General features: G+C 39.6%; 1 protein-coding gene across 1 annotated transcript in view; it reads right to left on the bottom strand.

The window, feature by feature from the left end:
- ARHGEF28 (Rho guanine nucleotide exchange factor 28) overlaps nucleotides 1–12,630 on the bottom strand; it is a 105,818-nt gene extending 93,188 nt beyond the window's left edge. Inside the window, 3 exon segments of the mRNA XM_062513955.1 lie at nucleotides 9,520–9,810; nucleotides 11,582–11,729; nucleotides 12,622–12,630. Of these exon segments, the coding sequence (XP_062369939.1) occupies nucleotides 9,520–9,810; nucleotides 11,582–11,729; nucleotides 12,622–12,630 (448 nt within the window).
- Nucleotides 12,631–13,515: the final 885 nt, after the last annotated feature.

Raw genomic sequence — 13,515 nt, 5'->3', positions numbered from 1 at the left:
AAAAGTCTCTGAAATTTGAATGCTATAAATACAATATTATCAAGTGCCACTCAACCAGTTTCTTACACTGATATTTCAGTACAAATTTAAACATAAGCATTTTTCCATGAGGGTCAAGTATTTAGGGACCATTGCTCTACAGACTTCAGAACAATCAGCTAAAATATGTTAGGTATCAAGTGATTTAAGAAATGTCACTGAAATTTCCATTTCTTTCCTTTCACAGCTTCCTTTTAGATAATTGAAGTAATTACAGTAATTTACATAACTGGTGTAATGTCTCAGGCAAGTACACCTCTCTGGCCATTTTAACAGGAGAGTTGCCTTCTACGAAGCTGAATATCTTCTCTGGGGACAATAGGGAGAAAAGTCATTAGTCTCTTTTGAAGATGGTGGACTTAAGAGTGTTATTATATTCCAAAAAATATTTTTATCTCTACATCTCATAGAGATAGAATGGCAAGGAACTTAAGGAACTTTCCTTATCACTAGACAGGGAAAATCACTGTAGGATCTCTACTGGCGGTACAGCTTTTGGTCTGAATATTTGGTATTGAGTATTTAGTGGCAAGCCATCAAGACTTTTTACCCTTCCATTTCAAATGGAATCAAAGCTTCCAGACAGTCAAATCCCAGAAAAACACACCATGCTTCCTTTAATAAATGAAAGGAATTCCAGGCATCAGAGTAAAAGGACACAGACTCTAGCACTGTAACAGCCAGCACACCTGCATGTAGTGTCTGAAAACTAATTTTCATTGCAGTTCTAACAAAAGTGGACACATTAACAAGACACAGGGAAAATTCTTTAGACCAGAATATCACTAAACATTTACCTAATATGTACCTAAGTATTTGTGGAACACACATATAAAATGTCATACCACTATTTGTAAAAAAAATCATGTTCAAACTTCATCATACTGTGGTTAGCCAACATGTGACCTGGTGCATTAGCCTGCCTATGCAACAACTTTCTCCACACATTTTGGCCTTCCCATTTCAGATTATGGGAAAATATATGTCCATCTAGGCACAGGATCTCCTGTAGGATTCAGGGCCACAGGGGATGTCTTCTTCCTCCAAGGTCAACAAAGTATTTCTAATTTAGGTCTTTGGAAACCATGATCATTGCTACATTTTCCTTACCAACATTAATGTGAACTATAGCATTAACACATCTGTGAAAGGAGACAGCATGAATGTTTCAAAATTTGCAAGCACCTGCAACCTTTATGTCACTGAATTCAACTCAAGCATTTGCAGACTGCTTTGCTAAATGGAACCATAAGCAACATGGAACCACAGAAAGGCCTGAATCAGAAGGAAACTTCAAAGACTGCCTAGTCCAAAGACCCTGCCATGGACAGGAGCAGCTTCCACTAGAGGAAGTTTCTCAAAGCACCATCTAATGTGGTCTTGAACAACTCAGCCCAGAAGGTCTGACTGAAACTCAGTTTCAAACCCCAATCAAAATACTATTCATCAAACACCTTGGTCTGCCTGGATCTGAGGAGGAACATTTAAATGTTCTTCTGTGGAGGAACATTTAAATAAGCAGGGGTAAGGCTTCCCAAAATCTGTGGCTGATGTGTTACTTCAAAAACTAGACACCACAGCACAACTTGCCCCTCAGCCAGATGCAATTTGAACACACACAGCTTCAAATTTCCTGTGATCATTCATCAGATGGAAGCATACCCAGTTTCCTCCACTTAAGAGTAATTGAAAACAGGGCATGGTGCAGAGGGAAATCCAGGGGATGCAGGCCAGAAGACCAAGAAAACAGCAGACTGACTATACAATGCAACAATAAGCTAGGAGAAGTCTCTGCTGTTTAGACGTGGATGCCTTTTTCATCATACTGGAAAACAATGCTTGGAGCCCAGGTCTCTCCCTTGCTCAGAGAATGACCTAACAATTCAGACACAGTATGAAAATGTGTGCCAGTATCTTCCTTTTCCCTAGCTGTATTTCTGAATAGAATTGATAACATAATCTGTGCTTTGCATGGACAGCACTGGCCCCAGTGCTATTTATGTACTTCAGAGAGTATCCCCTGCAAGGAGAGCAAGGACAGCAGACTGAATGCTGTGACACCTGTCCAGACCCCAGCAGAGCACCTTGCTTGGACTGTTTGTATGTATATCAGGGAGTTCAAGTTTAAATATCCAAGAAATTACATGGTCCAAAATGTATACCCTGAACAAACATTACACATTAACAGGAAAAAAAAACAAAACCCGTTTTCAGCACACTAAATAGCTGTAGATGCAACCCCAATCCTCGGATTAAATGCATTGAAACAAAAGGCAAGCTTTACTCTGAATGTCTGCCTGTGGCAACTAGGGTTCAATGTATACTGTAACAATGCAAAAAAAAAGCCAGATAAGCTTGCTCTGAGGATGATAAGATTAAGACTTGCCCACTCAATAAAAAGGGAGCCCTTTGGAAGCCCTCTCCCTTGTGAGGAATAGCCTCTCTGCTACGACACTGCAGCAAATAAAGTTACTATTCTGGCAGCCAAATCTTACAAACAATGCAAACAAACAAGCAGAAAAAGCCTGCTGCAAAAAAAGCAGTTTTAAAAATAACAGTAATTAATCTTTGTCTTCAGAAACCACCATCTAAAAACAATAACTTCTACTATCTCACCACAAATAGTCTAGTAACTGATCTTTATCTGTCAAACCTAACAACCTCCATCTAACCTTATGCTAAATTTGTTCATGGCCAACTTGAATGCACATGGCAGCTGAACCACCCAGCAGGTTCACCGCTTGCTTTCAGCCCTGACGCACTTAGAAACAGCACTCACATTCCTCCCCATCCTTTACCTCTCTAGATGATGTGCTTGCTGGGCTACTCTCTTCTTAGTAGTCCCACATGTCTTGCTGAGGAGTGGACAGAAACTGATGACATAAAGCAATTACTAATGCCTTCATGACAGGAAAATATGAGGTTTGAACTGTCTAGTCAGAAGGAAAAATGGAAAGGTAAGTATGCTCTTTAGTACAAGGATTTTTTACCTCACAGACAGTAAAGTACTGGGACAGGTGGCCCAGAGAGGTTACAAACGGTCTGTCCTTGCAGGTTATCAAAACCTGATTCTTAGCAACCTTAGCAACAATTCCCAAGCTAGCCCTGCTCCAAGTGTAGGGCAGGACCAGGTCACCTCCAGGGACACTTACATCCAAAACCTGTTGTTGTTCTATTCCAGAATCAGCAATACCAAAATAAAACAAAACAAAAAAAAAGACAACAACAACAAAGAAAGATGACTGATAATAAGATTTTTTTAGACATACCTGCCCACAAAAAAAAATATTCAAAGATGGTAAAGTTCTGAAGCAACAGGGGGTTAGCAATTCTTTCCCTTAAGAATAATTTATAGTTTCAGTTCACTTCTTTTACCCCCTTCTCTTATACTTCCTCATAGTGGCAGAACAAATGGCAATCTCCCACACTTCCCACTTTATATCCCCATTCCCTTGGGGAAGAATTCAAGTGTGGCATAACATCAGGGAGGGGGGAACCACAAAGCAAACATAACAGAAAGAAAACTATCCAAAAATAAACATACACACATACACACAGACATATATTGTGGAAAAAAAACCAACATAATTCAACTGTATTCTGTAGCAAGCTGGAACAAAATAAGGAAAAAAAGGGAAACACAAAGATGCTTGAACATATTCATATTTAAATGGCATAAAATACCATTTAATTAAAATTGTATAAAATGCCATTTTCCATCAATGCATAAACACATCAATGCACAAAACAGCTCCTATTATTTCAAGGACACACTACTGGCTGATTCAGACAGGGTCAGCTACTGCAAGGCAGGTGGTGATGTAAATGATATGCACTATCAAGGCTTTGTTTTGCATTGCATCCCAGTTCTCCAGCCAAAACATTCTGTTTGGGTTACACAGAGCTGAGCCAAACAGTCTGTTTTAAACATTAAAAATATCTTTTAGCTCTTCCTTGCACCTGAATCCCTTCCTATGTCCAAAAAAAACAAACTAAAACCAAATATTTCTCTCCGACAGAAATGACTAAGCCCTTTCTGGGCTCTGAATTTCATTCATTTCCTGGAAGGAGACTAAAAAACCTCAAGACTGAAAAGCAGGGGGAAACATCAAAACTAGTTGAAAAATTCCATTTTTTTCCTGGCTTCATACTTTTATACATTACTGCTAATATTTTTTGTTTCTCCATTAGGAATGAGATTATTTATAAAGCTGTCTTCAGTATACCCCACTGCTGCAAAAACCCACACAAGTGATTTTATGAAGGGACATCAGGCTTCAATGCATGAAGTCAGGTGTGTGACAGACCATCTGAGAGCATACCTACATGAACCATCTGCCAGAGTCTGCCATCAATGCTACAGAGGAAAAGGAGATGAGAGAAGGTAAACGTCCATAGCAAAGGCAGTCTTGCCCCAGCAGTTTTAGCACCAGGAGGGTTAGACAAGGTTCCCATCCACCAGCCCCATGCATCATGGTGCCACACCCACACCTACACCTCAGGTGAAGTTCCAGCTGGCTCTGCTTACTGGATGACCCCAACTATGATGCTAACACTGCAGGAGATGGTGTCTGTTCTGGGAGAGATATTCCTCATCCTTCAGTACTGCAGCCAAACACTCCCTCAAGTTGTCTGGTGTAAGACACTTGTTTATTGAGCATCACCCAAGTGCACCATACCAGCCAGGACACCCTTTCAGGCAGGAGAAGAGCAGGGCTCTCCAGCCCAGTGCCAATTGAAAGCTGAGGTCTGGGTCAGACCACTGCTTCGTATCTGGTCTCTTCGGCAGCAGAGTGGCCCCAGAGCCCCACCACTTTTATACTGCCTTCAACAGGAAACTTTATCTCCTGCACCTCTTACAGTACTCATTCTCCTGTCACTCTACATATTTCTAAGTGCTCAGTGCTTTTCCCAAAAAGCCCCTTCATGTTCAAAGAGATCTCAAATACCTCCTCTTTGCCATTATTACCACTGACCAGGAGATATGAATCATACACTTGCTGGAAACCTATAGCTTAAACATGCTTGACCATATCTTGCCCCATGCAGGTTTCTGGGTCAGTGGCAGGCTCTAGAAGACACACATCTGCTTCACAACACAGAGGCTAGCATCCTCCTCCCTCTGCCAGGCACAGTTTCCCTCTGCCAGGTACACAAACTCCAACTAGGCCAAAGATTTAACTGTTTCTGTAACTCCCTGAATTCTCTGACCAAAATACAATTGCCTCTCCCCACTAATCTGACCAAACCTAGACACACTTATCCACTGTTCCCAGTGTTCTTCTAATTCTGTGAAGGAAAGCAGATACTTTGCACTCCTCTCCATTTCCTCCCACAGGAAAAAAGTAGTATGAAATTCCAGCTGAAGACACAGACAAAATTTTCTTTCATTTACATCAAAACCCTGACATGTATCAGTCAGGTTTGACCCTTTGCACTTTAGAAGGAATGTGCGTAATACCAAGTGAAAAGATTAATGTTAATTACAAAGAAAAGGGCAGGGTGAGGGCTATAAAGTAAAAAGTGACACAGAAAATAGAAAGTGTCCCCCTAAGGCAGGCTATAAAGCAGCATGGTTTGGTAGCTCAGTTCATTCCACAAGACCTATTCCTAGAAAACAATTACAATGCATTTATGAAATAAAATGGAAAATCTCCTGGTTCACGAAAACTAACTAAACACAGTTTCCTTCTCTGTGATCTACAATTAGTTTTCTTAATTCAGGCTGTAAGGTTATGACTTCTTTTAATAGAAAAACCCTAAAAGAGCAATCTTCCTCTTGAAAATAACTGTAAATGGTGGTAAAGCTGGCAGTAACTGTTATTCTTTGTTTACCAGCAAAGTTAAGTAACCCAGACAACACGAACTCACTCTCTTGGCAGCACCCCTAAAACAACCAGAAACTGAGATGCCCTCCTCCTCTTGTCCATAAAGTGCACTATCTGCAAAGTGCCCTCCTATGTCCCCATTCACCAGCTGAGAAAAGTAAATCTGTGTGTGTCAAGGATAAAAAAGCTGCAGGGAAGACACTGAATCTGATGGTTCTTGGGATTACCAGTACTGGAAGGCTGCCATAACCTGATGGTGTTAAGAAACAGAGTTATTTGGAAACACTTTTCTCATTCAGATTAATTTCTTCTTTCTCTCTTTTCCTCTGTTTTAGTCTTTCTTTCCTCCCTTCCTTCTTGGCATCTTTCCCTTTTTTTTCCCCCTTTTTTAGGTAAACAAAAATACTATGGGAAAATTCTCTTCTTTTTTTCTAGCAGCACTAACAATTTATTTAGTTTATTAGTTAATACTGATTGTCTCCATAAATTTAACAATCCAATTCAGAAGGAAAATATCCTTTATCAAGGTGCAACAAACAAGAAAATCAGATTCTCTCTATCCCTCCTCCCTACCCCTCTTTCCCTTTCCTGAAACCCACCAACAAATAAATGTTTAAGCATAGCACTTCTGTTGAGTCCCCAGTTTTCTTTAGCAGCAAGATGCTGATCTCAACATCTGACCACTCTGTTGGAGTGACTAGCTCCTGTCATAGCTGTCACATAGGCATCTATTACAAGTGTGGATTACTGAAAGGGCCATGCTTTCTTGTTTATTTTGTGAAACTTCCTATAATGTGGCAAATAACTCCTGACCTGTACAACTGTGTTAAATTCCTGAATTTGCAATGCTCCCTAGACAATCTCTTGGCTCTCTTTATCCAATCCTTCTTAAACCTTATAAAAAGAATACAAACATTTTTCCCGAATACCAAAATTCCTATGAAGTTTTCTTCATAGAAGAAGTGCATTCTTCTATCTTTCCATCAACCCTTACATTTCTAAATCCTCATAAAATCGAATTAGGTCAAAAAACATCAGATGGTGCAATTGTTTTCTCCAAAAACATGTCACTCCAAAGCAATTTTTTCCAACAAAAATATCCCTGCAGCTCTGAAAACTGACAGAATTACAAAACCATAAAGTCCTAAGTAGTGATGGATGATAGCACCCACATTTTTCATAATATTCATATTAAAATGAGCATCTTGACAATGTCAAGTGTCAAGACAGCTCCAGTCTTTGATACAAGGAGTTGTAGGGACAGCAGGTAGAGAAAGAAGTTCTCATTCTACTTCTAAAATAATCATAAATTTCTAAATCCTGTTTTTCACCCATTTTGATCTTTCAGACTATGTAGAAGAGTACAGGGATAACCCTAGATCACCTCACAGTTGAAGATGAAGGACTTCTCATGTGCTGAGAGACCAGAAGATCTCTACTGTCTCAGTCCATCCCCTTTTCCCTCCTTCTCCTTCCCCTCCATGGACAGGCCTCCCTCAGCCACAGCCAACCCTCAGCTTTGCTTGGTTTTCCTGGCTTTGGGGACAAAAACACAGTTATGGGGACAGCACAAGGAAGCAATTCCTGTCAGCTCTTCTCAGAGTCAGGAGAGAGGATCAAAACTGCAGTTTCAGAAAGGAGAGAGAAAGGATACAGAAGTTAAAGAAAAATTGTACAAACTGCCTAGAGAGCAGAATAGATATCAGGCCCAGCCCAAGCCTGGACCTCAGAGGGAGACAAAGTGAAGACTAGCCTCCCTTGGGCTGCAGGAAAAGCTGTCCAGAAAGCTTTCAGGAGTCTCCTATTGAGGGCGGCCCCAAGCACTGCCCAAGCAGGACTGCACTGACAGATCCCACTGTAAATGAGCATTGCTACCAGGTCCCAGGAATTTGTTTTGTTTATTCAGAAATCAGGCAAAAAGACCCTGGTTTCATTTAAGAGCAGAATCTGTTGTACAAAAGGAGATGTCACATCTTGAAGAGCAACAGTACCCATGAGGCAGCCCCACTACAGTACACTGAGGTCTAACACTTCAAATGTTCACACAGACTCTGTATGGCAATGGAGACACACATCCCAGCTTTTTTGGCTGCACTGAAATTTTGTTTATGTATAGTATTTTAATCTGAGAAGTGAATAAACTATGAAAAATACATAGAAACAAAACATACCAGATCTATAAAAGTCTTGTAAGGGCAACATATTATTTTTCTGTATAAACACTGCAGTAGACCTGAAAATTAGCCATTAGCACAACTGAAAATTAAAGAACTTTGCTATGTGGATAACAGTTGCCCTGGCAGAGCTTACTCTGATACCAACTGAGATGATCTCTAACTCTCTGGACCTAAAACACACCCAGGATAACCTTTTCCCACATTTCAAGCAAGCAGGTACGCAGCTGGCTATGCCCAAACATTTCTCAGTATCTCTGGCATCCTGCTGATGCTTCTGGGTTGGGTTTCAGCTGGTGAAAAGCATAAATAAGCCTGTGAACAAAACCACAGCTGACCTCTTCAGGCTCTGATACAAGGTCTTCACTTCTAAAATTCAACAGTTTTTCAAGAAGTTGAACACATCAAAATGAAACAAGTAACAGTCTTCTTTTTTTCCTCTCCTGTCTAGCCAATATTTGAATAAGACTTGGTGTTTGTTTTTACACCTGTTAAAGGGGTTGTTTACAACAGACAGACAAAAAACATCCTTCAGATTTTAAGTTATCTGTCATTAAGAATTAGAAAGATTTAAGATGTGAAAAAAGCCCTTACCCAAAGAAATGAGCTTAACTGATGTGGTTTTATTTCCCAAGAGCTTGCATGCATCACTTTCAGTTTGGCTCACATGGAAGCTGCCTGTCTTCTAATTTTCAGCAATTTAAAGTACTAAAAGGAAAACAGCCAAAACTACCAAATTTCTAATGAAAACATGTGAAGCTATCAAGTATAACACAGTTTCCACCCCCAGCTATAACTCAGCTGACTCTGCAAAAAATATATACTCTTCATCAAGCCCTAACTACTGCTTCTTGTTTGCAATGAAATCTGAAACTAGGAAAATCTCACCTGATTTTGTTTTGAAGATTTTCAGTAGCATACCCTAATGTAAAGTTTCACATGTATTTTCATCCCACTTCCTCTACAATTAAAAAAAACACTTAAAAACTTGTTTAATGATATTTTCCCCACAGAATGACCATAGTCATAATAAAGGATAAACACTGACAGAACAATGCTAAAAATTATGTCTACTCTGCACATCAGAATGCCTACGGTAAAATATTTTTCTCTGACTACCACTTTTTTCTCCCAAGATAAAATATATCACTTGGTTAGAATTATGGCTGCAAAGCCTCATGATACAGTTCTTGGTTTTTTTTTAATCAGACCGCTCTATTTACAAATAAAGAACTGCCTTCACAGCGAGTAAAGACAGAAAAACCTTCTAAGGAGACACTTGCGATAACCATCATTATACTTTTTGAGTCTCTAGGCACAAACCAAATCTCTGATTACCCCTCTCACACTTGAAAAACTTTTCATATTAACCACAAAAAAAGCACATGAGAAAATGGACAAAACAGTGAGATATTCTGCCCTGAACTGTGCACCAAACCACTGTTAAAAGCTCTGTAACTGCAATAAAACTCTACCACCTGCTGGGCAGCTTCCAAGGATGTTCCAGGTTGAAGGCAACTTTTCATAAGCAACAGCCATCATCAACTCGTTATCCAGTGATTGCAGATCTTTGATCCTTAGCCCAAACTTATCCAGCAACATCTTGTGACTAGTGGTAGTGACACATTCTGCGTGATCCACCAGAAAGCGAGATAACTTGCATGACAGATTCTCTCTGTAAGTGATGGGACAGCTGCCGAGGACCACAGGTGAGAAACCCACTGTGTACATCAACACAGATACAGAAACTGCTTCTTGGTATCCATGGCCTGTAATTATAATGTAAATTAATCACTAACATCATCTATGTTCAGAAAATACATTAGTTATTTTTCATTCTCATCCGCCTCTAAGAGCTGTGACTCCTCATTCAGAATTATTTTATTGTTCCCTTTCATTACATTTATGTGTCTTAGGATATCCACCAAGCATTTATACTGATGAACTTGGATTCAACTAGACTTGAACTGACAGTCCTCCCAATTATACCAACTCAATTAATTCTAGAACCAGTCTTTTTAGGTGAGGGTTCACCACAGTGGAAAGAATTGAAGATTCTTGGATAAGAATTAAAAAGAATTATATGCTTATGAAAAGAGTGGGGTTCTGGCCTGAAAAATGAATTCTGAGTAATGCATCTATTTATTAAAACAAATTTTGTATTTACCCAGGCCAAAACCCAAAAACCTTTAACTAATGCACTCTTCAGGCTCTTGGCAAACCTAATTAAATGCTGTATCAATTCTCTAACTTACAGCTGGGACCCTCAAAGTCCCAAGGGAGTTTGTCCCTTTAACCTCTTCAACACTTGGTCTTTCCCTCCTACTCCTTTGACATCTAAGGGAGGGTGGATGACTAAAATAAGATGCCTAAAAGGCGTGCAAGCTGTACTTCTCACTGGAGAGTTAACCGTGATGAACTAGGTGCGCAAGTCGAAATTTTCCAATGTGCTCTGAAAAGCTACAAGTATATGTGCAATCTAGTAGCTGCAGAAGGCAGCATGTACTTACCACAGCTGTAGTTGTTTTTAAAGTGCTCTGTGTCCCCTCATGTGTAATTTAGCTACCATAAAATAGCACTAACATCAACAGGGATATAGTTTAACTTCACATTTTATTTTCATATGTTCATACCTTTTGTCATGATTAAATGTTGCCTTCTGATTTTGTTATTACCCCAGAAGCAACCATTTAATAGTGTTACAGAATATGCTAAGATCTTAAAATAAAATTAAAACCAACTTGGAACCAGCCTAGAATTTAATTTTCTCCAGTTGTAATCCTTGATGATTATTTAGCATTTATGGGTTCACAGAAGCCACCCTGTAACAGCAATTAACTTCTCTTTTTCATACTCTGCACTTATTTTCAGACTCTAAATCCCTTTTAGAACAATAGAGAAAACAAGGAGATCCTATTGCACAGGTACACCATGTCTTCTAGCCTCCTACTCACATAAATAAAAAGGTCACACAGTAAAGGTGACAAGCAGGGTTTATGTTACATCCATGAGGGAGAGAAGCCCAAGGCAGAGAGCCAGCTGGGAGAAAACATGTATGTGCCTTGTTTGCAGTGAGGAACCCTGAAGTTTCCCAGACACTTCTTTCCCATGTGCAGATCCAGCAGAGCTCCGAGCACCACAAGCAGGAGGGCCTTGCAAGACAGGCTGACAGCTGCACCAACAGAAAGCTCAGAAAAAACAGGACTTTTGCAGATATTAGGATTACCAGAGGCAAACAGTTGTGGCATAGAATCAAATCACATTTAAAATTATGCCATCCCTGAAGACTGCACCCCCAGTGGTGCAAGTCCAGTAAAGCTTAATTTGATATTGTATCGGCATGGATAGCTACAAAAGGCAGGATCACCAATGGAGAGACAAACCCAGCCTGGATCCTAAAGGCCATCATTTAAATCCCTGCATTTTCTCCATTACAGAGACATCAAACAGTTAGATTAAACTGCCCAGTCATGCCCAGCTTTGAAATGGGGTTGGGGAAGAGTAAAGAGTGGAAAAATATAAACATGAACTAAGGCTCACCTGGAGCTATTGACTGAAGAGTGTTGTCACTAACTCGCTCAGCAAACATTATGTGTCTCTTCAGGGATCCATCATAAACAAAGTAAAATTCGGCATCCTCTGGGAGGTACATGTCTTTGTCAAATTTTGCATGTATAGTCACCTGTCCCTGAAAAATGAAAAGTGCATTCTGAAACATCTAGTGAATTTCTCATCTTGAAAAGACCCACTGACATACAGTCCAGGTCCAAGTTCATTGTAACCTTTATCACCCTGCTACACAGAGGCTCTGATACAATGACAAATCTGAAGTTTCCCACTTCCACTTAGAAATAACACCGTTTTTATGCCTGCAAAAGCAAAGCTGATTTTTAAAAATGCCTTTTAAATAATGTATTTCAAGCAAATCCTTTCATGCTACCCCACACAAATATAATTGGCTTTCTATTTAAAATGTATCAGAATAACCTGAACACAAATTTCCTTGTTTACAAAAGCAAGTTCTGGTTAAAAAAAAAAAAAAAAAAGCAGAAGTGAAGAAGTGATTTAAGTTACCTTTAACTTAGTTTTCAAAAAGAAGCACCAACTCAATTCTACTAATGATTTCAAAGAACACTAGTTCCTAGGTATCTGTCTGTAGGTTTCTTTACAGTAAATAGAAAGCAACCAGCCAAGAAAAACCTGTCATACAATAGCTTCAAAAAATAACAGGAAAGGGATCTAAGAAGCAGCAAACAATAACAACTGTCTGACAAGTCTGAGGGAGGAAATTTAGACCAAGCTGCATTTCCTTGAGGAGGAGGACAGTGTGCTACAGCAGAATTCCTGACTGCCACAGTTGTTCTAAATAAGGCAGAATTGTCCCAACATCTGGCAGAAAACATGCTACAGAAGAATATCTGAGCCATATTTCCAAAGATACCTTCCCTGTTCCCTTCAAAACAGTTACCACACCACTGACTCCACCAGCTCCATAACAAATCTTGTAAAAAACAAAGCACAACATTGGCACAGATATTTCTGTGACTGAAAACCACACTTATGCCTCTGACTGTCCTTACCCTGTTCATTATAAGCCAAACACTTCACTACAGTGTGACTCCTGCCACCCACCACAACATCACATCTTGGCCTGCCTTCCCCAAGGACAACTTTCATGTCACTCATAACAATGCAAATTCTACATGTGTTTTCCTCTTCAATGCAGATTAATCTAATGAACTGGGATTAAGAGGCAAAGGCTGGTTTCAAGCACAAAATCTTCCTCAGATGGGACTGTTCCTGTAAGAACAGATGTAAACAACGTTATGAGTTAAGTATTAAGAGCAAACATGTCAGTCATCCCCAAACACTGATAACACTCCTGTTTTTAGTGGCCTGCAGTGTTAGAGCTGTGAAGTGTTTTCTCCTATTTCTCTTTGGGTTTTGCACTACTATAAGCACCATTATTATTACTACTACTACTACTACTACTACTATTATTATTATTATTATTATTATTATTATTATTATTGCAGTTGGTGTTTCTACTGTTGTTATTAAAACAATTTTTTTTAAATTATTGTACTTGTGCAAAGCCCTTTGTTCTGTTGAGTAATCAGTTGATGGCTATTCTGGGGAGATAGGAATAGGGTAAGTCTCTGAAGACCACCACATTCTGTTCCAATGGGTTCTTAGCTGACACCTGCCTGGTGCACAAGAGCACAGAACAATTTCTTTCACATGGGCACTTGGGGCCACAACTCCCAAACCATCTCTATGCCCTCTGGACCCCTGAGTCAGAGAAAGTATACAGCCACACAGCTTTCATGTTTTCTTTGCCCTAACTACGCAAAACAAGGGAGATATTCTGTGGAAATGTTTCTCACTTAATCAGCTGCTGTTTGGGGGAAAAAGGTCAAGCTAAACTGTAGCCATACTCCTCCTTTCTAAAAAATGTTAACTTGGGTTCACTA

This window comes from Cinclus cinclus, chromosome Z, assembly GCF_963662255.1.
Source record: "Cinclus cinclus chromosome Z, bCinCin1.1, whole genome shotgun sequence".
NCBI classification, from domain to species: domain Eukaryota; kingdom Metazoa; phylum Chordata; class Aves; order Passeriformes; family Cinclidae; genus Cinclus; species Cinclus cinclus.
The sequence above is the reverse complement of the archived record's forward strand: the minus strand, read 5'-3'. Positions and strand labels throughout refer to the sequence as shown.